Genomic DNA, 27,608 nt, shown 5'->3' on the forward strand with positions numbered 1-27,608 from the left:
AGACAGGCAGACAGACAGAGAGACAGGCAGGCAGACAGGCAGACAGGCAGAGACAGACAGAGACAGACAGAGAGAGAGAGAGAGGGAGGAGAGAGAGAGACAGAGAGAGAGAGAGAGCACAGAAATGAGAGAAGGATATGACAGGAGAGGTCTCACTCTCTCAGAGAGAGGAGCCATCCTGTTGAAGTGTAAATGTGTCCTTAAATGTGTTACTTTCCACATTTGTTATTTTGTTTTATAACCATCTTTATTTATGTACCTTTCAGTTTTTCCTCGCCACATAGCAGATCCACATGGACTGCATTCACGGGTTACAAAAGAATACTATTAACAAGTGTGAAATACATATATTTACATATATTTATTTTTATTGGTATTGAAATACATTCTAATATTGCCCTGGCATCACTTTAACTATGCCATTGTGGCATGCGCTCCAAATTATTCAATTCAAAATGAGTTGGTCTGCATATGCAGGTGTTTAGAAGTACTATACTTCAAGTACACAGTTGGACCCGTAAAAACCAAAGCTTCTACTCTGTAAGATCTTCATGAAGTACTATTGAAGTATTACTTACTGAAGAACATCAAGCAGCTGTATTATTCAGAGATCACTGGGAACTTGATAATCAAACTGTTTCTCACTCTGAGAATACAAGACATCCCCCTTTGCTTTGTGACAATGGGTTTTCTTGCACATGTACCTGTAGCTCTGTGAGGTCCAAAATCCCTGTGGCCAAAAGTCTTCGGTCACCTGAAACAGGTGGCTGATAAGGTCATACCAAGGTCAAGGTACTGTCAAAAAGTTTGAGTATTGACAATTTGTTGGAGATTCGTCAGTTGGGTTTATTGATTAATTAATAGACGTCTCTTAATTAGGAACACACATGCACTCAATGTTAACGGTGAAGGACAATCAAATTAACATAGCAATGGATATCGTTTAAAAGGCTCACTTAATCAAAATGTTTCTTTTAAATGTTTTATTTTATTTTGTGCCAAATACATTTTGTCTCAGTCTCTGTCGTTTTGATATGCAATCCTGACTGTATTTTCAAGTTCTTACAGTTTTTATTTGCTCATCATCAATCTTTATTTATTGTCGATGTTGCTGTTTGCTCGCCAAGCCAAGAGCTCTCTATGACAACGTGACGTTGTTTCTCCATGTGATGTCGCATTTGGATTTCTTAATAACAGTTAGGTCTTGTAGAGGCTGCATAGTGAAAAGGAATAAAGGAACACTGGATTATTCTCATCCACAACCCTCTCTGAATAACTTGACGTTTGGACCCTCCTGCTCTCTGTCTGTGGTGGCGCGACTGACTACATTGCAAACGTTGCATCAACCAATAGTTCTGCGCCACATCATCGACTGCACAGTCGGACATCAGATTGCTATGTCATATGATGTGGTTAGCTGATATGTTAAACACCTACCCAAGTGTTGAGATCTGGCAGGCGTCTGCAATGTAGTCAGGCAGGAACGCCACCTATGACTCTGCACCCCTGTAGCTCCATCTCAGGGTCCCTCAGTGTCTGTGACCCTAACTTCCTGAAAGATTGACCTCCCATTTGTTTCAAGCAACAAAAATTTTTAACGGTCTAAGGCCGGGATGTGTGTTTGTGTGGCCGGGATGTTTGTGTGTGTGTGTGTGTGCATGCGTATGTATGTGTGCGTGTACTTGCGTGCAAGATACTGCATGCCTGTTAGAGGCCACTGGATATGATGATATTAGAATGTAGGTTTGGAACTCACGTGTCTTCACTTGTCTAGCGAGAAAGACAGCCTTAGCATTTTGTTTGGAGGCCAGGTGCTATACTAAGATGGCTCAGAGAAGTTGCATTGAAGTTCAGTGATTGGGCAAAATATTGCAAAGGCTCATGGGCCAAATGAAATCAGGACGCAGGAGCATCTTTCTTTTCAACTGACTTTTGGTTATAAGGGAACGAAAATATAAGGTGTGAAAGGTATACAGTCTCCCATAGAGTTGCTTGGTAAATATTAACATAATTTTGACGTATTATGTTTATTATGATTCTTATTTTAATATTGTTAAATTGAATTATCTCCTGCGTGTGTCAATGTTGTAAAGACATGTAGATGTGTATAGCAAGTTTGGGGGTAAATGTTTTACAAAAATATACTTTAATAATATAAACCTGTAAAAACTGTTTTAGTATCAAGATTTTTTTATCTGGCTTATGAATAAATATCACATCTTAAAACGACGTATTATTTGTATTGCTAATTTATACACCTATGTCCGGCACCTATGTCTGGATGATAATTAACAATTTGTCTTGATTAATTATTTGAAAACAATATGAATTAGCCGCTTGTGCTGTCCTTCATTGGCCAAAAAGATCTTGATCGTTGGTGCTGGTGAGACTGCTCTGTTTCGACCAATGAGAAGGGTTGTGGAATCTGGAGTGCCTTGCACCACGTTCCATGACAAGCATGGATGCAGTGAGTAGTGTACTCACAGTGTGATGAGTGCAAGGTTTGGCTCAATCCCAATTTAATTTGAAATTCCAATTCGATTCTTGAATTCACTCATGAAGTGGAGAATTTATATTGAATACAATTTGAATTTAAACAATGTTCAAGTTTTGGAATTGGAATTGAATTGGAATTAGACGGTTTGGACTTTTTGTTTTAAATCATTTCAACTTTACCTCTATAATTCCAGTATACTGTATCTAGGCTGCCTGAACCGTGACATGATCAGCCTGAAACCCTGAGGGAATTTAATTGGAATGGGAATTTGTGGAATTGTTGGGGATAATATTGAATTAGGAATTTAATTATTGAAATTTACCTAACATTGGAATTGAGAGGAATTGAATTTTCTCTGAATTCCAAACTGACCTGGAATTTGAATTGAATTAAATGGAATTTACAGGGAGAGAGAATTGAATTAGAATCGAATTTGTGGAATTAACCCCAACCCTGGAGGAGTGTCTGTGTAAGATTCCTCTTTCTCAGTCAGTTATCACCACACTGAAGACCCGTGGATTTGCACATACAGAACTAACAATTGAGTTAAAACTGTTCAGTACTCAGCCAGTTAGTGTGTTCCCTCTGTTCTTCTCTCAGCACTGCCTCAAGGTCCAAGCTAAGGTGTCTCCCACATCCCACCAGCCATACATAGGTCTACCATATCTGCACATACAGTGCCTTGCAAAAGTATTCATCCCATTTGGCGTTTTTCCAATTTTTTTGCGTTACAACCTGTAATTTAAATGGATGTTTATTTGGATTTCATGTAATGGACATACACATTACATACATATATAAATATAAATACATACATATTATGGGTGGTCCTCTGTAGCTCAATTGGTAGAGCATGGCGCTTGTAACGCCAGGGTAGTGGGTTCGATCCCCGGGACCACCCATACATAAAAATGTATGCACACATGACTGTAAGTCGCTTTGGATAAAAGCGTCTGCTAAATGGCATATTATACACAAAATAGTCCAAATTGGTGAAGTGAAATAAAAAAAACAACTTGTTTCAAAAAATTCTAAAAAAATAAATAACGGAAAAGTGGTGCGTGCATATGTATTCACCCCCTTTGCTATGAAGCCCCTAAATAAGATCTGGTGCAACCAATTACCTTCAGAAGTCACATCATTAGTTAAATAAAGCCCACCTGTGTGCAATCGTAAGTGTCACATGATCTGTCACATGATCTCAGTATATATACACCTGTTCTGAAAGGCCCCAGAGTCTGCAACACCACTAAGCAAGGGGCACCACCAAGCAAGCAGCACCAAGAAGACCAAGGAGCTCTCCAAACAGGTCAGGGACAAAGTTGTGGAGTACAGATCAGGGTTGGGTTATAAAAAAATATAAAAAACTTTGAACATCCCACGGAGCACCATTAAATCCATTATTAAAAAATTTAAAGAATATGGCACCACAACAAACCTGCCAAGAGAGGGCCGCCCACCAAAACTCACGGACCAGGCAAGGAGGGCATTAATCAGAGAGGCAACAAAGAGACCAAAGATAACCCTGAAGGAGCTGCAAAGCTCCACAGATTAGACTAAAATTGAGCTTTTTGGCCATCAAGGAAAACGCTATGTCTGGCGCAAACCCAACACCTCTCATCACCCCGAGAACACCATCCCCACAGTGAAGCATGGTGGTGGCAGCATCATGCTGTGGGGATGTTTTTCCATCGGCAGGGACTGGGAAACTGGTCAGAATTGAAGGAATGATGGATGGCGCTAAATACAGGGAAATTCTTGAGGGAAACCTGTTTCAGTCTTCCAGAGAATTGAGACTGGGACAGAGGTTCACCTTCCAGCAGGACAATGACCCTAAGCATACTGCTAAAGCAACACTTGAGTGGTTTAAGGGGAAACATTTAAATGTCTTGGAATGGCCTAGTCAAAGCCCAGACCTCAATCCAATTGAGAATCTGTGGTATGACTTAAAGATTGCTGTACACCAGCGGAACCCATCCAACTTGAAGGAGCTGGAGCAGTTTTGCCTTGAAGAATGGGCAAAAATCCCAGTGGCTAGATGTGCTAAGCTTATAGAGACATACCCCAATTTCTATTTTTTTATTTTTTATTTAACCTTTATTTAACTAGGCAAGTCAGTTAAGAACAAATTCTTATTTACAATGACGGCCTAAATTGTATTGACTTTGGGGGGGGGTGAATAGTTATGCACACTCAAGTTTTTTTGTCTTATTTCTTGTTTGTTTCACCCCAAAAAATATTTTGCATCTTCAAAGTGGTAGGCATGTTGTGTAAATCAAATGATACAAACCCCCCAAAAATCCATTTTAATTCCAGGTTGTAAGGCAACAAAGTAGGAAAAATGCCAAGGGGGGTGAATACTTTCGCAAGCCACTGTATGTGTGTTTCCTCGACAACTTGACAAAGACAATCTCCATTACCAGACTCAAGTGAGATAACCTCGCTGGCATTACCGGAGGGTGGGCACAATATGGGTCACTGACCTTTCTCTCCGAGGGGCCTGGGGGTCCAGCGCCACATTCCCCTCCCCCCAACTCCTCCACTCCCCCTGACCTCCTCCACCTCCTCCTCCCTGGCTTAGACTGGGGGTTAATGAGACATCAGTCATCACAATCTCCACCAGTGGCCCCAGTGAACACAAACACTGCTGTTTACTGTGAGCAGCCCTTTGTGTGTTAACCATGGCCACTGCCCCATGTCCAGGCCAGGGCTCGCTCTGCGTCATTACTGCAGGGGTGGTAGGAGCTAGCTGGCCGAATCACAGTGCGGATGGAGGGTGAAGGTGGAGGGTAATTACCAAAGGGGTGGGAGAGGTGCCTCAAGTCGCCTCTCCGTGCTCCAAAGATATGCAATCAAAACAAAGACCTTAGAGTTCATTACAGGCTTGGGTAACTTCATGACAACATGGGTTTGAGTATAAACCTTAGTAACCTACAGTACATTTTGTTATTCAACCCTAATAGCACAAACGGGTCCATTTTGTCCCCAAGGGGTCAAAAACTTCATTTTCAAAACACTTTTTTTGGACTTTGTCAAGCAACTATTTACCGACATAAAACACAATTTACCATGACTTCTGTGTTAATATGGAGGAATGAAAATAAAATCTCTCTTTTGTATAATAGTGGTGCCTATATCACCCATACCGGTATGTCAGAGGAGCTCAATCGCCAATTTCTCAGACTAAGTATCACAGAAACAAAACACTTTGAATGAATAATAATTTATCTCCCGAGTGGCGCAGTGGTCTAAGGCACTGCATCGCAGTGCTAACTGTGCCACTAGAGATCCCGGTTCAAATCTAGGCTCTGTCGCAGCCGGCCGCGACCGGGAGACCCATTGGGCGGCGCGCAATTGGCCCAGGGTAGGGGAGGGAATGGCCGGCAGGGATGTAGCTCAGTTGATAGAGCATGGCGTTTGCAACGCCAGGGTTGTGGGTTCGATTCCCACGGGGGGCCAGTATAAAAAAAATATGTATTCACTAACTGTAAGTCGCTCTGGATAAGAATGACTGTAATGTAAATGAATAACAATAACTTTTCCTGACAAGTTGCTATGGATGATATTGATCAAAATAACTGTTCAAACCGTGAAAAACATACAAAAACGTATATTTCTTTTAAATAAATGTGGACAAATATATGCTTATTTTGGGGAATTAAAACAATTTGCTTAAGTAACAAAAAATCCATCCAAAAACCACTAATTCTTATAATTTACAGTGTTAAATAACACAAATATGTGAGAACTGTATTTTTTGTGATTTTTTTTTCATTTTGTCATTATAATATGGTTGGTAGCAACGTGAAAATCGTTGTGGAAATCTGTTTTAGCTCAAGTCGACTACAAAACCCACAATGCAATGCTGTCTATGTGCTGGCTAGATAGCTATAGTGTCAGTAGTGTTAGTAGTGTTAGTAGTGCTAGTCTATAGTGTCAGTAGTGTTAGTCTATAGTGTTAGTAGTGTTAGTCTATAGTGTTAGTAGTGTTAGTAGTGTTAGTCTATAGTGTTAGTAGTGTTAGTCTATAGTGTTAGTAGTGTTAGTAGTGTTAGTCTATAGTGTTAGTAGTGTTTGTAGTGTTAGTCTATAGTGTTAGTAGTGTTAGTAGTGTTAGTCTATAGTGTTAGTAGTGTTAGTCTATAGTGTTAGTAGTGTTAGTAGTGTTAGTCTATAGTGTTAGTAGTGTTAGTCTATTGTGTTAGTAGTGTTAGTCTATAGTGTTAGTAGTGGTAGTCTATAGTGTTAGTCTATAATCTAACACTTGTTTTTCCTGCCATGGCCTAGATACAGCCATGGTACCCCTAATCCATCTCTCTGTTGATCATTACCAGTGGGTTGTACAGATTCTGTATCGACTTTGCTAGCCAAGCTTTCCACAGCATTACATGGGATTACTGTCTCACCCCTACATATGGTGCTAACATGCTTATGCAATGATATGGCACTCTGTTGACAAATACTATTTACTGTATTTCAATTAATTTTAAATACATTTTAAGGAAGTATTTAGATATCTTTTTTGAAAATACAAGTATTTGGATATACATTTTGAAAGTATTGGCATGAAATACTCTTAATACACATTACATTGTATTTTCGCATACAAATATTGAAATAGGCAAGTATTTGAACCCAGGTCTGGTTGACTCAGTAACAACTGCAAGACACACATGCCGTGTTTTCTCAGTCTGTGTTAATTACTCAGTTTTTTTATTTTTTCAGACTCCCTCCTCCATGCCATCTCCCCTCATCCACTCTGTTCACTGTTAGGCCTCTGTTAAGACTCAGCCACTCCAGCTGAAAGATGGATGAGAATAGGTGCTGAAGGACAAAAACAGGCTGGGAACAGAATTGTGGTACTGTTCATGGATGATGCTATGTCTATCCAGCTGAAGTTTGCCCTTGGACCTGGATACTGGGAATTAAGGATTGATTAGGACCTCATATATCTTAGATCTCTGGTAAACACAATCATCTGTATACCAGCAACATGACAAATTAACAGATTATTTCATTAGATAACTCTTAGATAACAATAACCATACATGAATTATAAAATAAATACACTGAGTGTACAAAACATTAGGAGCACCTGCTCTTTCCATGACATAGACTGACCAGGTGAATCCAGGTGAAAGCTATTATCCTTTATTGATGTAATGTGTTAAATCCACTTAAATCAGTGTAGATGAAGGAGTGGAGACAGGTTAAATAAGGATTTCTAAGCCTTGAGATGATTGAGACATGGATTGTGTATGTGTGCCATTCAGAGGGTGAATGGGCAAGACAAAAGATTTGTGTTTTTGAACGGGGTATGGTAGTAGGTGCCAGGCACACCGGTTTGTGTCAAGAACTGAAACGCTGGTTTTTCACACGCAACAGTTTCCCATGTGTATCAAGAATGGTCCACCACCCAAAGGACATCTAGTCAACTTGACACAACTGGAGTCAACATGTTCTTAATGTTTTGTACACTAGAGAGAATGGTCTTCAGCCAAGCAAATAGCACAGAGAGAATAGGAGCACACCGTAAGAGTCTGTCCCTTACTGACATTGGCTAGCTGTTGGATGTTGGTGAGAGATCATGAAGCTTCTGATGTCTGCCAGGGAGGCTCCTCATGACGAGGGAGGACTCTTGCCTCCTGGCTGTGTGTGCTGTATGTGGCCCCACAGGGGGTGCTGTGCTGTGTAGCTTCGCTCTGCTACGGGACTTTAATAATAGTGGACGACTGCTAGACAGAGCTGTGAGGCTATCATAGGAAATTATAAGGCTGTTCTTTATGAGGTGGCTCACAGCGCCACTTCAAGGGTGTAGCTCTGCTGTTGGAAGTCACGAAGGGGATCTGCCTGCCGGCCACTGCCTAATAGCCCTCTATCACCTCTCAGGGTCTGTGTTTGATCACGCTCATTTGGGTACCCCCTGTCACTATGTCGGTGACAGGTTACAAAATGGCGTCGGGGAAACTTGAAGGAATGGGCCCTCGTGGCCTCCAAACCTTCAAAGTTGTCACCTGCACAAAATGTGTCAGTGGCCCCTGGCCCTGTGGGAACCAACAACGGCCAAAAGTTATGGGCTGTCATAAAACACCCTCTCGTACTGTCCCGTGTGTAAGTGGTGGGACAGCTGGAAAAGCAGCCACACCTCGTAAATAAGGAAGAGGGGCCTGTGGCTGTTATGGTTGTTATAGGCTTCCTTCTGAACCAGCAAGGCCAGTGAGACTGGAGCAATTAGCGGCAACCCTTCTACAACCTATTAGACTAGGGCTGTCCATAGATACTTAAACATGTCGGTGCATTTTTTTTTCTTGCTATGCATGGCCGTGTGGCCATCCACGACTCCAACACCATCATCAAGTTTGCCAATGACACGACGGTGGTGGACCTGATCACCAACGACGATGAGACAGCCTATAGGGACGAGGTCAGAGACCTGGCAGTGTGGTGCCAGGACAACAACTTCTCCCTCAACGTGGGCAAGACAAAGGAGCTGATCGTGGACTACCGGAAAAGGAGGACAGAACACGCCCCCATTCACATTGACGGGGCTGTAGTGGAGCGGTCCACATCACTAAGGACCTATCATGGTCCAAACACACCAACACAGTCATGAGGAGGGCAGGACAAAGCCTATTCCCCCTCAGGAGGCTGAGAAGATTTGACATGGGCCCTCAGATCCTCAAAAAGTTCTACAGCAGCACCATTGAGAGCGTCATGACTGGCTGCATCACCGCTTGGTATGACTACTGCTCGGCATCTGACCGCAAGGCGCTACAGAGGGTAGTGTGTACGGCCCAGTACATCACTTGGGCCGAACTCCCTGCCATCCAGGACCTCTATACCAGGCGGTGTCAGAGGAAGGCCCTAAAAATTGTCAAAGACTCCATCTACCCCAGTCATGACTGTTCTCTCTGCTATTGCACGGAAAACGATACCGGAAAGCTAATTCTGGGACAAAAAGGCTCCTGAAGAGCTTCTACCCCCAAGCCATAAGACTGCTAAATAGTTATCCAAATAGCTACCCGGACTATCTGCACTGACCCTTTTTGCACAAACTCTTTTTGACTATGCACACACAGTGGACTCTACCCACACACTCACACATACTTACATTGACACTCATACGCTGCTGCTACTGTCTATAATCTATCCTGTTACCTAATCACTTTACCCCTACCTTTATGTACATACAGTTGAAGTCGTAAGTTTACATACACCTTAGCCAAATACATTTAAACTCAGTTTTTCACAATTCCTGACATTTAATCCTAGTAAAAATTCAGTCTTAGGTCAGTTAGGATCACCACTTTATTTTAAGAATGTGAAATGTCAGAATAATAGTAGAGAGAATGATTTATTTCAGCTTTTATTTATTTCATCACATTCCCAGTGGGTCAGAAGTTTACATACACTCAATTAGTATTTGGTAGCATTACCTTTAAATTGTTTAACTTGGGTCAAACATTTCGGGTAGCCTTCCACAAGCTTCCCACAATAAGTTGGGTGAATTTTGGCTCATTCCTTCTGACAGAGCTGGTGTAACTGAGTCAGGTTTGTAGGCCTTCTTGCTCGTACACTCTTTTTCAGTTCTGCACACACATTTTCTATAGGATTGAGGTCAGGGCTTTGTGATGGCCACTCCAATACCTTGACTTTGTTGTCCTTAAGCCATTTTGCCACAACTTTGGAAGTATGCTTGGGGTCATTGTCCATTTGGAAGACCCATTTGCGACCAAGCTTTAACTTCCTGACTGATGTCTTGAGATGTTGCTTCGATATATCCACATACATTTCCTTCCTCATGATGCCATCTATTTTGTGAAGTGCACCAGTCCCTCCTGCAGCAAAGCACCCCCACAGCATGATGCTGCCACCCCTGTTCTTCACGGTTGGGATGATGTTCTTCGGCTTGCAAGCAACCACCTTTTTCCTCCAAACATAACGATGGTCATTATGACCAAACAGTTCTATTTTTGTTTCATCAGACCAGAGGACATTTCTCCAAAAGTACGATCTTTGTTCCCATGTGCAGATGCAAACCGTAGTCTGGCTTTTTCATGGCGGTTTTGGAGCAGTGGCTTCTTCCTTGCTGAGCGGCCTTTCAGGTTATGTCGATATAGGACTCGTTTTACTGTGGATATAGATACTTTTGTACCTGTTTCCTCCAGCATCTTCACAAGGTCCTTTGCTGTTGTTCTGGGATTGATTTGCACTTTAAGCACCAAAGTACGTTCATCTCTAGGAGACAGAACGCGTCTCCTTCCTGAGCGTTCCCCCCTCCCTCTCCCCTCTCCCCTCTCAACCTCCCCTCTCTCCTCCCCCCTCCCTTCTCCCCTCTCAACCTCCCTTCTCTCTCCTCCCCTCTCCCCTCTCCCCTCTCCCCTCTCCCCTCCCCTCTCTCTCTCCCTTCCCTCTCCCCTCTCAACCTTCTCTCTCCTCCCCTCCCTCTCCCTCCTCTCCCTCTCCTCTCTCGTCCCCTCTCCCCTCTCCCTTGGCCTGGCTTGTTCCTGGGAGTGTTGTGTAGTTTACCCCCTCATCCACAGCCAACACAGCTAGCTTCCTGAAACCCATGGCTGTTTACACAGCATTCTTCCTCTATTGACAGTGTTCTCCAGCTCTCTGGCGCAGCGCGCTACAAACAGCTGTTCAGCTAAGAGTGAGTGGGCTCCTCTAAACCACACAGGGCTCTCATGAAGCTTCCAGCTCCCAGCTCCTCTGATAACTGCCTGCGTGTGCTGGCACGGCTGGTACTGTTACCGCAGCACAGCGCACTGCCTCACACGCACACAAACACACACACGCACAGGCTAGATTAGGGTTGGAGCGAAAACCCACAGGACGGTAGCTCTCCAGGAACAGGGTTGGAGAGCCCTGATCTTTAAGGTATAGCAACAGGGCCACTGTCTCCACACTGAGTCAACAGAGTTGGACTGTCATGTTATTACAGTAACAGACTGGGTCAGGGTCATGCAGATCATGCTGCCATACTGCACTATGAATAGCCATCTCCTCCTGTAGGAGTTATTCCCCCCCTCCCTTCCTTGTGTTCATCCTCCCTTTTCCTCCCCCTCCTCATCACACACACACACACACACACACACACACACACACACACACACACACACACACACACACACACACACACACACACGTAACACACACACACACACACACACACACAAGCAAACACACACACACATACAACACAAGCAAACACACACAGCTGGTTGCTGGGTCAGGAGGAGAGGAGGAAATCTGAGAGAAAGGCTACCATCACCCTAAGCAGCAACGGGGACAGGAGACACCCCATTAATCACAATACAATGGCTCCTGCCTGGGGGGGGCATGGGAATATTGTAGGGGCCTGTTTGTGTGTAAGCATGTTTATATATTTATGTGAGGGTGTGTTCGCATTTGTGTGACTGAGTGTGTGTGTGTGTGTGTGTGTGATTTTGTGCGTGCATGCGATGTGCACGTGTGTGTGTGTGTGTGTGTGCATGCGACCCGTGCATGCATGTGTTTGTGCACTTGTGTGTGTGTGTGTGTGTGAGTGTGTGAGTGAGTGAGTGAGTGAGTGAGTGAGTGAGTGAGTGAGTGAGTGAGTGAGTGAGTGAGTGAGTGAGTGAAACAATAACTCTCATACAGCAATATCCATCTGACCAAGTTATGCATTCATGTACTATCTAAATCCCCCTCTACATGAAACACACAGAAAGCTGGAATAGCATAAAACTTCAAGTAAACGCTGTCGGAATAAACGCCTGTTTCAAATAAACGCCGGGTCTAAATGAATTGTTTATGAGGTTACCATATATTATCATGAATTGTTTATGAGGTTTAATGTTCAATTTGTTACATTAAATAATTCAGTAATGATTTGAAAAAATAATGGCAATCATCGGTTTTTATCGCCAGTAAGAAACTGCTAGCCATTGGCTGCTAACAGCTGAGAACTGCTAGCTAACTGGCAAGCACAAAAACAGTCAACAACTTCGGGAGTACAGACCTTTAGAAATCAGCCTCTAGTGGCGAACGTAAGAACTGATGAAATTGCACAGTCAAAGGGGAGAAATTACATTTCATTGCACAAATTACACACAGTCAAAGGGGAGAAACATTATTCTGTCAAGGAAAGGCATATTGAGACAAAAGAAACAAGTGTGTAAATGATAACACATTAGTGCAGAAAATGAAGAAATGTATTACAATTCTGGAAGTGAATGCTGGAATAAAAAAATGTACTATGCAAATGAGCAAAAGCTGTGTACATTAAACTGGTACCGGGCTACCTTCAGGTGAGTCTTGTGAGGCTTGTGGGCGTAGCTCTGTCACCTTTCACCGCAGATGCGGAAGGCCGATATTGGCGGATGCGGTGGATTGAGATACAGCCCATGCAAAAAGAACAGATATCTCTAGCTTAAACAGACATATTTTTATGTGGATTTTTATTATTATTCTAATTCGATTTCCACGGGGCTGTGGAAATGTACTCTAGAGGGTTAAGGAAATAGAAGCCTGGCTAAAATAGAAGCCTGTCTCTAATAAGTGTCTGTTGTGTTCAGTGATTGAAGCAAATAAACGCCAGAGCTATTTACCTTTTTATGGTAGGTATTACTTTAGTGATATAATCCACAGAACGCTAGGAGACAGTTGAATGATGGCAAAAAGACAATCACCACTTACTGCTGCCATGGTAACAGCACAGCAAATAGTAGCAGGGGGGACACCTCAGGACAAAGTCAACTACAATACTCAACAATGCAGTTAATTAATTGTTGTAGTCTGATATTAAATCCATGACCTCAGCTGTGGAGGCAGTTAGATAAATGCAGTTCCCTTTATGCTTGATACGGTCTCTCTCTCTTTCTCTCTCCGTATCAGCTTCCCACTGCCTCTCTCTTTCTCCCTCTCTCTCTGCCTCCCCTGCCCCCCTCTCTCTCTCTCTCTCCACCTCCCCTGCCACTCTCTCTCTAGCTTATCCTGATTTCTCTTTCACTTTGTTGAGTATTTGCTCTACAGCAACAAACATGGGTTGAATTGTGGGAAATACCACTGAGAAACAGAGATGACTCAGCCAGGCGAGAGAGGAGGATCTCCCTCCACAGAGGCCTGCTAGTGTACTATTAGACACACCTGTGTGCATGCAGGGACAGAGACAAAGAAGAGACTAGCACAGTCAGGCTACCCAATACCCTGAATACACACAATCACACACACGCACACACGGACACACACACGCACAAAAGCACGCACGCACATTCACTCACTCACTCACTCACTCACTCACTCACTCACTCACTCACTCACTCACTCACTCACTCACTCACTCACTCACTCACACACACACACACACACACACACACACACACAACAACAACACACACACACACACACACACACAAACAGGATATCTATTGGCTCTGTCCTTTCAAACCCCTCTGTCTGAGTTGTGGGAGTGTGTGGGTCAAACTGCTAGTCATTCTTGGGTATAAAAGAGTCTGCCCAGCTGCCAAGCCTCCAGTGCTGGCTGCCAAGGCCCCTAAACACGTCCTCCACTGTGTGTGTGTGTCCTCCATTGTGTGGCTCTCCGTTTATATTCAGCATTTAAAAAATATACTATCTGCTCAGAAAACACAGAGTCATACACTATGACTGACACCCTTACATCTCATCACAGTAAAAGCCCCTGGGCCACAAAGCACTCCTTTGATCAGACATTTTGGAGACATCTTTCATTTCCTTCAAACAAATCCAAAGGGTTATAGTGATGGTGAAACTCGACGACGCAATCTCAAAGCACAAAATGCACCTGGTGCAATAAGTAAAGGGCGAACAATGCCCATGTAACAGTGTTGATTCCATCCCTCTCCTCGCCCCAACCTGGGCTCGAACCAGGGACCCTCTGAACACATCAACAAAATTCACCCACAAAGTATCGTTACCTATCGCTCCACAAAAGCCACGATCCTTACAGTGCAAGGGAAACAACTACTTCAAGGTCTCAGAGCGAGTGACGTCACTGATTGAAACTCTACTAGCGCGCCCAGCTAACTAGCTAGCCATTTGCAATGTATGTGATTGTACAGTCTAGGGGATTGTAGTTTGAGTGTAGAAAAAAAGGTTATAGGAGGGATTTCTATTCCATCCCTACCACCCAAGGCGGAGGAGTAGAGCGGGACAGAGAGACAGAGGTGATAAATAGAGAAGGGGAGAAGGGTTTAGAGAGAGAAATACAGAGAGAGAGAAAGAAAAAATTTAACTTAAATTGTCCAATTCAGCTGTCAGAGCAACACAGAGAATTCACTTCATGTCCTGTTTGGTCTCCATGGAGACCCTCCTGAGTGGGGACTATTTTCTCTGGTCTGACTGCGCCTGTCAACTCATGACCGTTATTGATTTTAATACTGTTTATGCTCCTCTGGCCTGATCAGATCAATGGCAGAAACACGGCTGTGGTCAAGATCACCTAGGACACAAAACCCTAGCAATGAAGAGCGGTTGAGGCCAGTGTTTTCTTAACTTTCTCTTTGATTTGTCAATGCTCCTTTTGACCATTCACATCCAGGATCAATTCATGTAAATTCAGGGAGAGTCCAATTATTATCTGCAGTGTTTGTGGTAGAGAATGACCAACATTTTGGCCAACATCTTCTCTTCTCTTTCCCTATCCCAGAGTAACACAGTCAGTCATATGTGAGAGAAACTGATATCTCAGTCTTCCTGGTTGAAGATCTTGCAGGCATTTGCCTAGGAAGTCCACCACCACGACGTTGAATACATTAAGATTTAAACACACCAACCACCTGGGGGATAAGACTTTGGCTCAGCAAGTCCAGTGGCTTATAGTTTATAAATACACCCACAGCTTAATTTCTGTCTTATTCTTATAGAAAGTGTGCACTCAAGCCCTGGGGCAGTTGTCCATAATGACAGCCCCTCTCCATCCCCACTTCTCCCCTCCTCCCTACCCCCGGATTCCTACTTCCTTTGGTATCCAAACCACAGAGCCAGAGTACTGGGTTTAAGATGGCCTTTATCAGTGGTCTGTCCAGTGGTATCGGCTTACAAGGCAGCACTCTGTCCACACACACATTATGGAAGTTGTAATAGGTGATCAGAGCAGCTGTTACAGACGCAGTGCTGATTTACTGCCCCTCGTAGGGGCTTAATGTCTACAGGAGGCAGACGGCTCTTAAGCCTTTGATGTTCAGGGGGATAATGTTATATGATCAGGTGGCCCCCTTGGAAAACACACACACACGAAAACACACACGTGAATGTGCATGCACGTAAGCACACACACGCACATATATGCACACACGCATGCGCACACACACACACTCTTTTCTTGGATCACTACTGTAAGTGGAGAAGTGAAAGTCCTATTGAGGGTTCTGAGTCTACCCACCTGCCCCTCCCCCTTCCTAGAACAATACTCTCAGACATACTGCCCACCTGCCCCTCCCCCTTCCTATAACAATACCCTCAGACATACTGCCCACCTGCCCCTCCCCCTTCCTAGAACAATACTCTCAGACATACTGCCCACCTGCCCCTCCCCCTTCCAAGAACAATACTCTCAGACATACTGCCCACCTGCCCCTCCCCCTTCCTATAACAATACTCTCAGACATACTGCCCACCTGCCCCTCCCCCTTCCTATAACAATACTCTCATCCATACTACCCACCTGCCCCTGCCCCTTCCTAGAACAATACCCTCAGACATACTGCCCACCTGCCCCTCCCCCTTCCAAGAACAATACTCTCAGACATACTGCCCACCTGCCCCTCCCCCTTCCTATAACAATACCCTCAGACATACTGCCCACCTGCCCCTCCCCCTTCCAAGAACAATACTCTCAGACATACTGCCCACCTGCCCCTGCCCCTTCCTAGAACAATACCCTCAGACATACTGCCCACCTGCCCCTCCCCCTTCCAAGAACAATACTCTCAGACATACTGCCCACCTGCCCCTGCCCCTTCCTAGAACAATACCCTCAGACATACTGCCCACCTGCCCCTCCCCCTTCCAAGAACAATACTCTCAGACATACTGCCCACCTGCCCCTCCCCCTTCCTATAACAATACTCTCAGACATACTGCCCACCTGCCCCTCCCCCTTCCTATAACAATACCCTCAGACATACTGCCCACCTGCCCCTCCCCCTTCCAAGAACAATACTCTCAGACATACTGCCCACCTGCCCCTCCCCCTTCCTATAACAATACTCTCAGACATACTGCCCACCTGCCCCTCCCCCTTCCTATAACAATACTCTCAGACATACTGCACTTTCAGCTCCCACTAACATCCAACACTACTATCACACTGCCTCTGTAAGTTCTTAAACACACACACGCACACAAACAGAACACTTGCATTTCTTAAAACAAGTTGACAGGTGGGGCATGCTCAGGGGAACACAAGCCTTATACAGCACAAAGGCTCCCAATAGGCTTAGCACTTCAGCACCGACCAATTGGAGTAGTTATGCAGGAGATTCTGCACTATTCACACCATGCCACCTCCCTCTTTGAGGTCAAGTGTCACATGCTGTTTGCACCTCAAAGACATCAATATCCTCTTTCCCGCTGCACCCTGCAATACAGCTGGGCAAACAACAGAAGAAAGCAATGATAATTGTTCAACTGAGTGAAAACCCAGACAGTTACTGTACTGGCTTGAAATCTTGCCTAGAAATGTAGCATCGGCCCCATTCTCCAATCCTCGGGCGATGGCCGCTGGACTGTTGTCCTGTTCTGTTTGCCAACCAGGATGTAATCAAAAACAGACTGAACAATCAACTAAATGTATTTTATTGGGGGAAGAATGGATCTCAGTAGTGCATGAATTAGAGTGAAACGGGCACTGGGACTGATGCTCTGCTAACAAACCCAAGCCAAGTCGTCGTCTCTCGATGCCAGATGAGAGAATGCCAAGCACTTCCTTCTGTAAACAATCTAAAAGACAAGAGTGGGAAAATCACTAGAAGAGAACTACAGAAGGGCCTGATTGTTAAATCTACTTATTTTCTGTAAACACATTGAGATCAGTTTGTCAGAGAAGTTAGGCTCAATGTGTGTGTGGGAAACAAGGAACACTTCTATCTACTTCTACACAGACAGACAGACAGACAGACGGCACCTAGAGCTCACCATAGGGGTTGTCTAGGGGACCTGGGATGGTCCCCTAGACAGCCCCCATATTAAAGACTAGCTCAGATTTGGTTCAGATGGCAGTAGTAACATCATTCAGATGGCAGTAGTAACATCATTCAGATGGCAGCAGTAACATCATTCAGATGGCAGTAGTAACATCATTCAGATGGCAGTAGTAACATCATTCAGATGGCAGTAGTAACATCATTCAGATGGCAGTAGTAACATCATTCAGATGGCAGTAGTAACATCATTCAGATGGCAGCAGTAACATCATTCAGGTGGCAGTAGTAACATCATTCAGATGGCAGTAGTAACAGTAGTAACCAGCCTCTGTGACCTCCCTACAGGAGAACCAGCACCAGCCTCTGTGACCTCCCTACAGGAGAACCAGCACCAGCCTCTGTGACCTCCCTACAGGAGAACCAGCACCAGCCTCTGTGAACTCCCTACAGGAGAGCCAGCACCAGCCTTGGAATCAGCATGGGAGGAGTAATACGCTGTATCACAGGACCACAGAGTATTTATTACATTTCACAGTGTCTGGTTGTGGAAATGCAGTTAAAGCCATGGAGGAGAAATGCAGTGGGAGCGAGGTATATCCGGCCCCTGTAGCATGGCAGCTATCGTACGTAAACCTCTGTGAATACAGGGGAGGAGCAAGATGTAGGTACAGTCCACACACAAAAGCATGAATATGTGCATCTGGGCAAACACACACACATGACACACAGACACGCACGCACGCACACACACACATACACACACACACACACAAACACACACACATCTGCCAACACACCTGCCAGTGTAATTCATGTGGTCATTTTCCTTACATGAAAGAGACAGGCTTCTGTGAGAGCGGAGGGAGCTGCTGATGCCACAGATTACCTTTCCTGTCTGTCTGAGCCTGTGAACAGAGAGGAGTACAATAACAGGGCTGCTGCTGTCCCCAGAAGGCCTGCCTGGGCTGGCCCTAAGACCACCATTCTATCCAGACCTGGGTTCGTATAGTATTGGTTTTCTTTCAAATACTGTGAGCGTTCAATTGAGCCTGTCTGGAGTGCCAGATGGACAGTTTGCACTTTCGGGACTACTCCATTGACCCCGGTTTGCCAGGAAAGCTCAGTCAAGGGCAGCTGAAGTATTTGGAAGAAAACAAATACTATTTGAACCCAGGTATGTCTCTATCTACACAGGGCTCCCACAATCATGTACAACCAGTGATTTAGAGCCGAGAGGTTTTTACAACAACAAACTATGAGTATGTTGTATTGTGCGATATGTCAGAATTAATCGTTGGAACCTGAAAGTAAGTAAAATAACCTGCTCTGTTTGCATGACCGCTTTTGTCTTTACACCACAGGAGGCTGCTGAGGGGAGGACGGCTCATAATAATGGCTGGAATGGGAGTAAATGGAATGATATCAAATGCATGAAAACGTGTTTGATGTGTTCGATACCATTCCATTGATTCCGTTCCAGCCATTACTATGAGCCCCGTACTCCCAAATTAAGGTGCCACCAGCCACCTGTGCTTTAGAGTGAGAAAATAAAAGTGTTTAACAAGTTGGCTCACGCTAAAAACACATGACAGCTCGCAAAACAATGTGCTGTTACAACTTGGCATTAAAAGAGCGGACGTTTACTGAGGCTCATTTAAATGACTGCCTGCACAGCACTCACCAGGTAACCCCTATTATAACAGGTAGAGAGCATGAGTGGGTGGGTGGGTGAGTGGGTCTAGGCTGGGCTGGGTTGTACAGTGAGCCTTTAACAGGCTTGTGGGAGGGCCATCCTGTAAATGAATGAACACCTGGATTAATAGGGTCACAGAACACAGACATGTTGAGGAGGGAGAATCCCAGCCAAGGCTGCCCTTTTAATCCCATCGCCCCTTTTTTCGGCCATGCACCATTTAAAAGCAATGTTACCGCGGTCGTGGAGATCACATTCAAGGTAAATGCTAAAGATGTTGGCTCAATCTGAAATTACCTTTAAATGTCAAGCGCACTACAACACGGATCTTCCACAGTCCAGATTGAATCCTGGCCTAAGTAACAGCACATTTCAACACATTTCTCCTCCTCTGGTCCTGCATGGTTTAGAGGGGGAGCAGGTGGAGGAACTACAAGCTTACAGATGGAAGAGGAGAGGAGGCATGGAAGCTCTGGGTCCATCTAGGGGAGAATCTCCACGCCTCCTTCTGAAAACCCATTGGATGAGAAGGTCAGAGCATTGGATGATAAGGTCAGAGGTCCCTCCCCTCTGACCTTCTCATCCAATGGGTTTTGCATAGGGGGGAGGAGAGAAGACGTGAGGAAATGCAATTGAGATTCTCCCTATAAATATTCTGGGTCACTTGAAGATGTCATGTACAGTAGCCTTTCATCATTCTAGCTATTTCACTTTACATATGGGAGAGAGAGAGAGAGAGAGAGAGAGAGAGAGAGAGAGAGAGAGAGAGAGAGAGAGAATTGAGAGAGAGAATTGAGAGAGAGAATTGAATTGAGAGATGGAGAGAATTGAATTGAGAGAGAGAGAGATCAAGAAAATGAATGAATATAAGTCTAAACTGGTAATACACACAGGCTTCTAAACAAAGTGGTTGGGTGACCCAGCAGGAGAGAGGGATGAAGAGAGAAGAAAGCCTGATGTCCTCATCAGCTCATTAAGACCTTCATCTGCCAGCACTCTGGCTCACCCACCTGATGGTGCATTAGAGACTTCCAGACGTCAACAATTCAACTTTATAGTACCCCCCACACACACACACACACACACACACACAAACAAACACACACACACACACACTTAGCCTACACACACATACACACACACTCACATATATACATGCATACATGCTCAAAAACACACACACACATGGATGCACTCACACAGTGTGGTACTCAGGGGGCCAAACAGGTCATTCCCAAGCATAAGACAAACAGGTCATTCCCAAGCTCCAGCTTAACGCTCCTTTCAGACACTGATCTAGGATCAGACAGCAGGAACAAGTACTTTTTATACCTGCAAACTCGACAGACAGCAAAGTTACTATATATCATAATTGATCATCAATTATGATTTATGGTAGGAGTGCAAAATGGCTGTGGTCTGCCCCAAATTACACACACATGACTTGAGTTGATCTCTGTGTTGGTTGACATACCAGGGGTTATTATTATACTGAATTCCCTTTAAATGCATTTTAGACAGTAGGCATAGTGTACATGGAATTATGACTGAGGGACTGGTCATCCAGAATATTCCTAGATGGAGCCAGAGCTTCTATACCTCTCCTCCTCCTGCTGCCCCTCCAGACCAGACCAGGCCAGACCAGACCAGACCAGGCCAGACCAGACCAGACCAGGCCAGGCCAGACCAGGCCAGGCCAGACCAGACCAGGGGAGGAGTAATGCGTTTGAGAGCAGATATGCCGTTTGTCCATTGCTTTGTTTTATTAATGGATGGATGATATTTATGGATGATTCTATCATTGTTTGGGGATGAAATAACAGTTAAAATTAAATATTCAATGACATCAGAACATAGTTGTAGCTGTTATCCAAATGTAAAATCCAATAGATAACTCACTCATCCTTTACCTCATTTTCAGAGAAAATGCAGTTATTGATCAATGAACTCACCAAATTGTCTCAATGATCTCATACCCCACAAGGGGCCAAAGCTACATGGATTTCATTTTTTATTTTTAATAAATTCCAGGGAATTGAAGAACCCGCTCTAAAGGATGCAAAACAATAAACAGCTAGTTGGGTGTAAAACTGTCTATGGATTGGTTGTTCATGCTATTCCCGCCCATTTCAAAAGACTGTATTGTGAACCAAATTGATTTAACACACGTGTCAAACTCATTCCACGGAAGGCTGAGTATCTACGGGTTTTCACTCCACCCTTGTACTTGATTGATGAATTAAGGTCACTAATTAGTAAGGAACTCCCCTCACCTGGTTGTCTAGGTCTTAATTGAAAGGAAAAACCAAAAACCTACAGACAATCGACCCTCCGTGGAATGAGTTTGACACCCGATTTAACCTATGATTCTATACAGCAGGGATATTCAAATCATACCCTGGAAGTCCGGAGTACTGCTGGTTATCTGTTCTACCTGATCATTAATGGCACCCACCTGGTATCCTAGGTCTAAATCAGTCCCTGACTAGAGGGGAACAATGAAAAATAAAGCAGTGGAACTGGCTTCCAGTCCAGATATGAATAGGTAGGTACATGCAGCCACCAAACAAACTTAACATAGACTAAGATCCCTAAGGGTTTAGATTAAACCACTGAGGTTCTCCCATGCTCAGTCAGCACCATCTTCACTACCAGTGTAAGTCATGTGACAGAATGTGAAATCAGCACCATTTTCACTACCAGTGTAGGTCATGTGACAGAATGTGAAGGCAGCACCAGCTTCACTACCAGTGTAGGTCATGTGACAGAATGTGAAGGCAGCACCAGCTTCACTACCAGTGTAGGTCATGTGACAGAATGTGAAGGCAGCACCAGCTTCACTACCAGTGTAGGTCATGTGACAGAATGTTAAAGCAGCACCTTCTTCCCTACCAGTGGTCATGTGACAGAATGTGAAGGCAGGGCCTTCTTCCCTACCAGGGTAGGTCATGTGACAGAATGTGAAGGCAGCACTGCCATCTAGTGAACATAGTATGCGCATGTAAATCAGGGATCTTCAACTCTGGTCATGGAGGCTGTGCAGGCATTACTTCCAGCACTAACCATAGAGCGGTTCTATAGGATCATTAAATTGCACCCACCTGGTGTCCCAAGTCTACATTAAAAGTCAGTGGAACTGGCTTCGAGTTCCAGATTGAAATGTTCCTGCCATATGAAGTCCCAGCCAGTTGACAAGCCCTACCTAAGCCCGTTTTGGCATTGGGTCAAGAGCGCCCTCTAGTGATCTCTGGTTGGTACCAACACATCTGCTTCAGTCAGATTTAATTACTTGAATCAGGCATTTTAGTACTGGTGTAGAACAAAAGCCTGCAAAGCTTTTCATGACAAGACCCCCTGATATAAAACAATTAGCGGTCCTCATGTTCATTCAGTCACTGTGATGTGATTAGAACAGCTACTTCCGTTCATTAGCATGTACTCCTGTCAAAGACAGTGGGCCATCAGTGTACATTATAGAAGTAGCTTCTTCCCCTTGCCTTTATCTATTGATATGAAAGAATGTCATTCCTGGTCAGCACATACCAAAGATCTGAAGCCAGACTCACCAAGAAAATATAACAATGAGAAAAGTTTGATTCACCCATTTGATTTCTAAAATCATAACCTGCGGTGCGTTCCAAGTATGCTGGTCAATGACAAATACATAAAGGCATCTGATCTGCAGGCCTGCCATGACAAGAAACATGCAAACGTTTCACTTTCCAGGAGAAAGAGGAGGCAATAGTGCCAGCCAGTATCTCAAACCACTTTGTTCCCAATTAATGTTTATAATTGCATCTTTACCTGAAATTATCAGTAAATCAAAACAAAAAGTGACAAATGCATTTTGAACATATGAAAAGCCTTAATGTTGCAGATAAAGAGACTACAGAGTATCACGTTACTGTGAACATTTATTGAATGGCCCAGGAGCAGCCGTTACATGGTACTGCAAGACTTACAGTAACAAATACAAAACAAGGCAGAATGACAACCCAAACACTGTACCTACCCAGAAACCACCCTGTCACCACCCCCCCAGGACACTATGTAGAACTGAAACAATATGGCTGTAGCTCCACCATGCTCCGATTAGGATAGGTGGAATTAGCATCTGATCATTTTAGATCCACACAAATGCTTAGGGGATAGGGGCAAGGTGCTTGCTTCTGGACAAACAGATTCCCTGAAAGGAGTGTAACACTGAGGTTAAGAGTCAAGGCTTTAGAAACATTTGCGGTGGACGATGGAAGGGCCGGACTCGTCGTATTCCTGCTTGGAGATTCACATCTGCTGGAAGGTGGAGAGAGAGGCCAGGATGGAGCCGCCGATCCATACAGAGTATTTACGCTCTGGAGGGGCGATGATCTGGAGACGACAGATTTAAATATATTTATTAGGCACAAAACAGGGAGGTCATCTAAAGTTGTTTTAGTGCAGAATACATTAATGTGATTTCTGATAGCTTGTTATGCAAGTATTTTGGAAGCCAAAAAGAGACTGCGGGGATAGGGCTAGTTGAAAGATGCCACAATGCTCATGGGCTGAAATTCACAGAATCACACATGAATGCCCACCTTAATCTTCATAGTAGGGGGTGCCAAGGCGCTGATCTCCTTCTGCATTCTATCGGCGATGCCAGGGAACATGGTGGTTCCACCAGAGAGGACAGTGTTGGCATACAGGTCTTTCCTGATGTCCACATCACACTTCATGATGGAGTTGTAGGTGGTCTCGTGCACTCCAGCGCTTTCCATTCCTACAAAAGAAATGTACATGTCGATGGCAGCCCTAGGAACAGAAATGAATAGGCCTACGAGTATGGGTCTTATGAGGACAGTGAACACTCAACTGTCATGCTTCTCACGGAAAGCCCCATAGGAACATTGTGAACATGGCTCGTGTAGTGGTGAATGACTGTCACTAAGCGGCGTAACATTGTCTAGACGAGCACTTGTACATGCGCTAAAGAGCGACTCCAGTGGCTGAATGCAGCCTATGTCCGCTGATTTTCAAAAAGTTGGGTGTTTAGTGCTTATGAATATTCATATCAATATATACAAAAATATTTAAAACAAAAAACAAAACAAAAAAAAGAGGGTGCGTCTTGAATGTCACCTCTACCAAGAGAAACATCACCATTTTCAGAGCCTCCGTTTTAGTAGTGGATAGAAACATTTATGACAAAGCCCCAAACTATCACATTTTCACCACCATGTGGAGTTCAGGACCAGAATTACTATAGTCACCAACCATAGACAAATGGCTTTTAACAAGAAAATGTTTAGCTAAAATTCCTCTTTAATACAAAGAAAAACATCTCACCAATGAAGGACGGCTGGAACATGGTCTCAGGGCACCGGAAGCGCTCGTTGCCGATAGTGATGATCTGTCCATCAGGTAGCTCGTAGCTCTTCTCCAGAGTGGAACTGGAGGCACAGGTCTGCATCTCCTGCTCGAAGTCCAGTGCCACGTAGGACAGCTTCTCCTTGATGTCGCGCACAATCTCCCTCTCGGCCGTGGTGGTGAAGCTGTAGCCACGCTCAGTCAGGATCTTCATGAGGTAGTCCGTGAGGTCGCGTCCGGCCAGGTCCAGACGTAGAATGGCATGGGGAAGAGCGTAGCCCTCGTAGATGGGCACCGTGTGGCTGACGCCATCCCCGGAATCCATCACAATTCCTGTGGTGCGGCCAGATGCGTACAAAGATAGCACAGCCTGGATACCTACATACATGGCGGGGCTGTTGAAGGTCTCAAACATGATCTGGTAGAATAAGAGAAGGTGGGAATTAGGACTACAAAACGTTTTTTAACACCTACAAGTACTGCTAGGAATATGAGGCCCACCACTAATCGATACCTACCCTCAGGCAAGGTGAACAGAGTAACCCTGATATCTACTGCTCTACATTCTGGTAGTGGATGAGGAGTTTCTTCACATTATGCAGTAAATAAAATGGCTGGGTTTATTTACTACTGCCACAGTGTTTTAGAGCATCCCGTCCTGCTCCACCCCCCATTACCTGGGTCATCTTCTCCCTGTTGGCTTTGGGGTTGAGGGGGGCCTCCGTGAGCAGGACGGGATGCTCTTCGGGGGCCACACGCAGCTCATTGTAGAAGGTGTGATGCCAGATCTTCTCCATGTCATCCCAGTTGGTAACAATGCCGTGCTCGATGGGGTACTTCAGAGTCAGGATGCCTCGCTTGCTCTGGGCCTCATCTCCCACGTAGCTGTCCTTCTGTCCCATGCCCACCATCACACCCTGGGGAAAGACACTACCGTTACACTTTGTCCCTGCACTACGCATAAACTCAAGTTACGATACACTATAGAAGTTGTTTCCATGAAATGTTGGCTTGAGAGTTGCCTGCATCTTTCACATACACATCACCTCATGAAACCACAATCTTTAGTTTTAGGCTACCAACAATTATGCTTTTGTTAATGGGTTTGGGGAGAGGTCACTTTCTTTTTTAATGAGGCAATTTTTGGGTGGACCTCGCTTTGTGCACCGGGGCATTGTCATGCTGAAACAGGGAAGGGCCTTCCCCAAACTGTTGCCACAAAGATGGAAGCACAGAATTGTCTAAAATGTCATTGTATGCTGTAGCGTTAAGATTTCCCTTCACTGGAACTAAGGGGCCTAGCCCGAACCATGAAAAACAGCCCCAGACAATTATTCCTCCAAACTTTATAGTTGGCACTATGCAGTCGGGCAGGTAGCGTTCTCCTGGCATCCACCAAACCTAGATTCAGCCGTCGGATTGCAAGATGGTGAAGCATGATTCATCACTCCAGAGAACGCGTTTCCACTGCCCCAGAGTCCAATGGCGGCTAGCTTTACACCACTCCAGCCAACGCATGGTATTGCGTATAAGGATCTTAGGCTTGTGTGCGGCTGCTCGGCCATGGAAACCCATTTCATGAAGCTCCCGACAAACAGTTCTTGTGCGGACGTTGCTTCCAGATGCAGTTTGGAACTCGGTAGTGAGTGTTGCAACCGAGGACAGCACTCTGCAGTCCCATTCTGTGAGCTTGTGTGGCCTACCGCTTCGCGGCTGAGTCGTTGTTGCGCCTAGACGTTTCCACTTCACAATAACAGCACTTACAGTTGACAGGGGCAGCTCTAGCAGCGCAGAAATTTGACCAACGGTCTTGTTGTTAAGGTGACATCCTATGATGGTGCCACGTTGAAAGTCACTGAGCTCCTCAGTAAGGCCATTCTACTGCCAATGTTAGTCTATGGATTTTATACACCAGTCAGCAACCGGTGTGGCTGAAATAGCAGAATCTACTAATTTGAAGGAGTGTCCACATACTTTCGTATATATACACTATATAGCCTATATCAAGTGAATCAGAGATATCCAAGAGACCAGTATGGTTCCAACCTGATGTCTGGGTCTTCCAACAATGGAGGGGAAGACAGCACGCGGAGCGTCATCCCCTGCGAAACCAGCCTTGCCCATGCCTGAACCATTGTCGACCACCAATGCAGCAATATCGTCTTCAGCCATTCTGCAAAACAATTGAGGATTAGTGAATCAAGGCCTAAAAAGCAGGAACAAAGCCATACATATTAAAATTGCCTGGTGTAGGTTATACCTTCAATACATACCACCAACTACAGTATTATTTATATTTTACAAATTAGGAAGTCGTCATTAGTAAGTGTATACATAGGACCATTGCCAACTTGAATTCGAAACAATTCATTAGTTAAAATGTTTAACCACAGTAGTAACTGTTTAAGAGCACTAGTCTACTAACAGACCCTGTAAAACAGTAGAATTGAACCAAATATGATAATTTGGAACAAAGTAAAAATAATTCCAACCAGTCATTAATTCTCTCTCAATATATTGCTCTGATTCCAACAGCTCAACCGCGTATTCACAGACAAATCCAAGCAAAGCGGTTTTTCAAATCAAGTGATTTTAACCATTGCTAGAATAGTAACACATTTAATGATAAAACTCGACTAAAAAGGCGTCACCATTTCAGATTGGCTTTCCCAAACGTTGGAAGAATGGCGTTTGCTTACCTGTCAGTTAGGATGTTTTCTCTTCAAGAATCCGGCAATAATTATGTTTTCAGCAAGGTGTGCGCGGCATCCACGTTTCAGCAGGAGGCTACCTCCTTTTCTCCACAACCGTGCATCATCCTCCGCCTTCGCGTTCACCTGCTCACACCAAATATGGGCATAGTTTTCAGAAAAAGACACCGGATTGGATTGGAACGTGTTTT

General features: G+C 44.5%; 1 protein-coding gene across 1 annotated transcript; it reads right to left on the reverse strand.

The window, feature by feature from the left end:
- Window positions 1-23,256: 23,256 nt before the first annotated feature.
- LOC121568699 (actin, non-muscle 6.2-like) lies at window positions 23,257-27,527 on the reverse strand. Its single transcript, XM_041879094.2, has 6 exons — window positions 27,406-27,527; window positions 26,753-26,879; window positions 25,384-25,623; window positions 24,686-25,124; window positions 23,938-24,119; window positions 23,257-23,728 (listed from the first exon to the last, which is right to left on the reverse strand). Exons 2-6 carry the CDS (start codon window positions 26,876-26,878, stop codon window positions 23,645-23,647), a joined length of 1,071 nt encoding a protein of 356 aa, XP_041735028.2. The 5' UTR covers window position 26,879; window positions 27,406-27,527; the 3' UTR covers window positions 23,257-23,644.
- Window positions 27,528-27,608: the final 81 nt, after the last annotated feature.

The sequence above is a fragment of the Coregonus clupeaformis genome, unplaced genomic scaffold, assembly GCF_020615455.1.
Source record: "Coregonus clupeaformis isolate EN_2021a unplaced genomic scaffold, ASM2061545v1 scaf0164, whole genome shotgun sequence".
Taxonomy (NCBI): domain Eukaryota; kingdom Metazoa; phylum Chordata; class Actinopteri; order Salmoniformes; family Salmonidae; genus Coregonus; species Coregonus clupeaformis.

Coding starts and splice junctions, on each gene's coding strand:
- LOC121568699 (XM_041879094.2), bottom strand. CDS start 26,878: ATGGCTGAAGACGATATTGCTGCATTGGTGGTCGACAATGGTTCAGGC. Junction 25,624..26,752: donor TTGGAAGACCCAGACATCAG/GTTGGAACCATA, acceptor GTCTTTCCCCAG/GGTGTGATGGTGGGCATGGG. Junction 23,729..23,937: donor CCCCTACTATGAAGATTAAG/GTGGGCATTCAT, acceptor TGTCGTCTCCAG/ATCATCGCCCCTCCAGAGCG.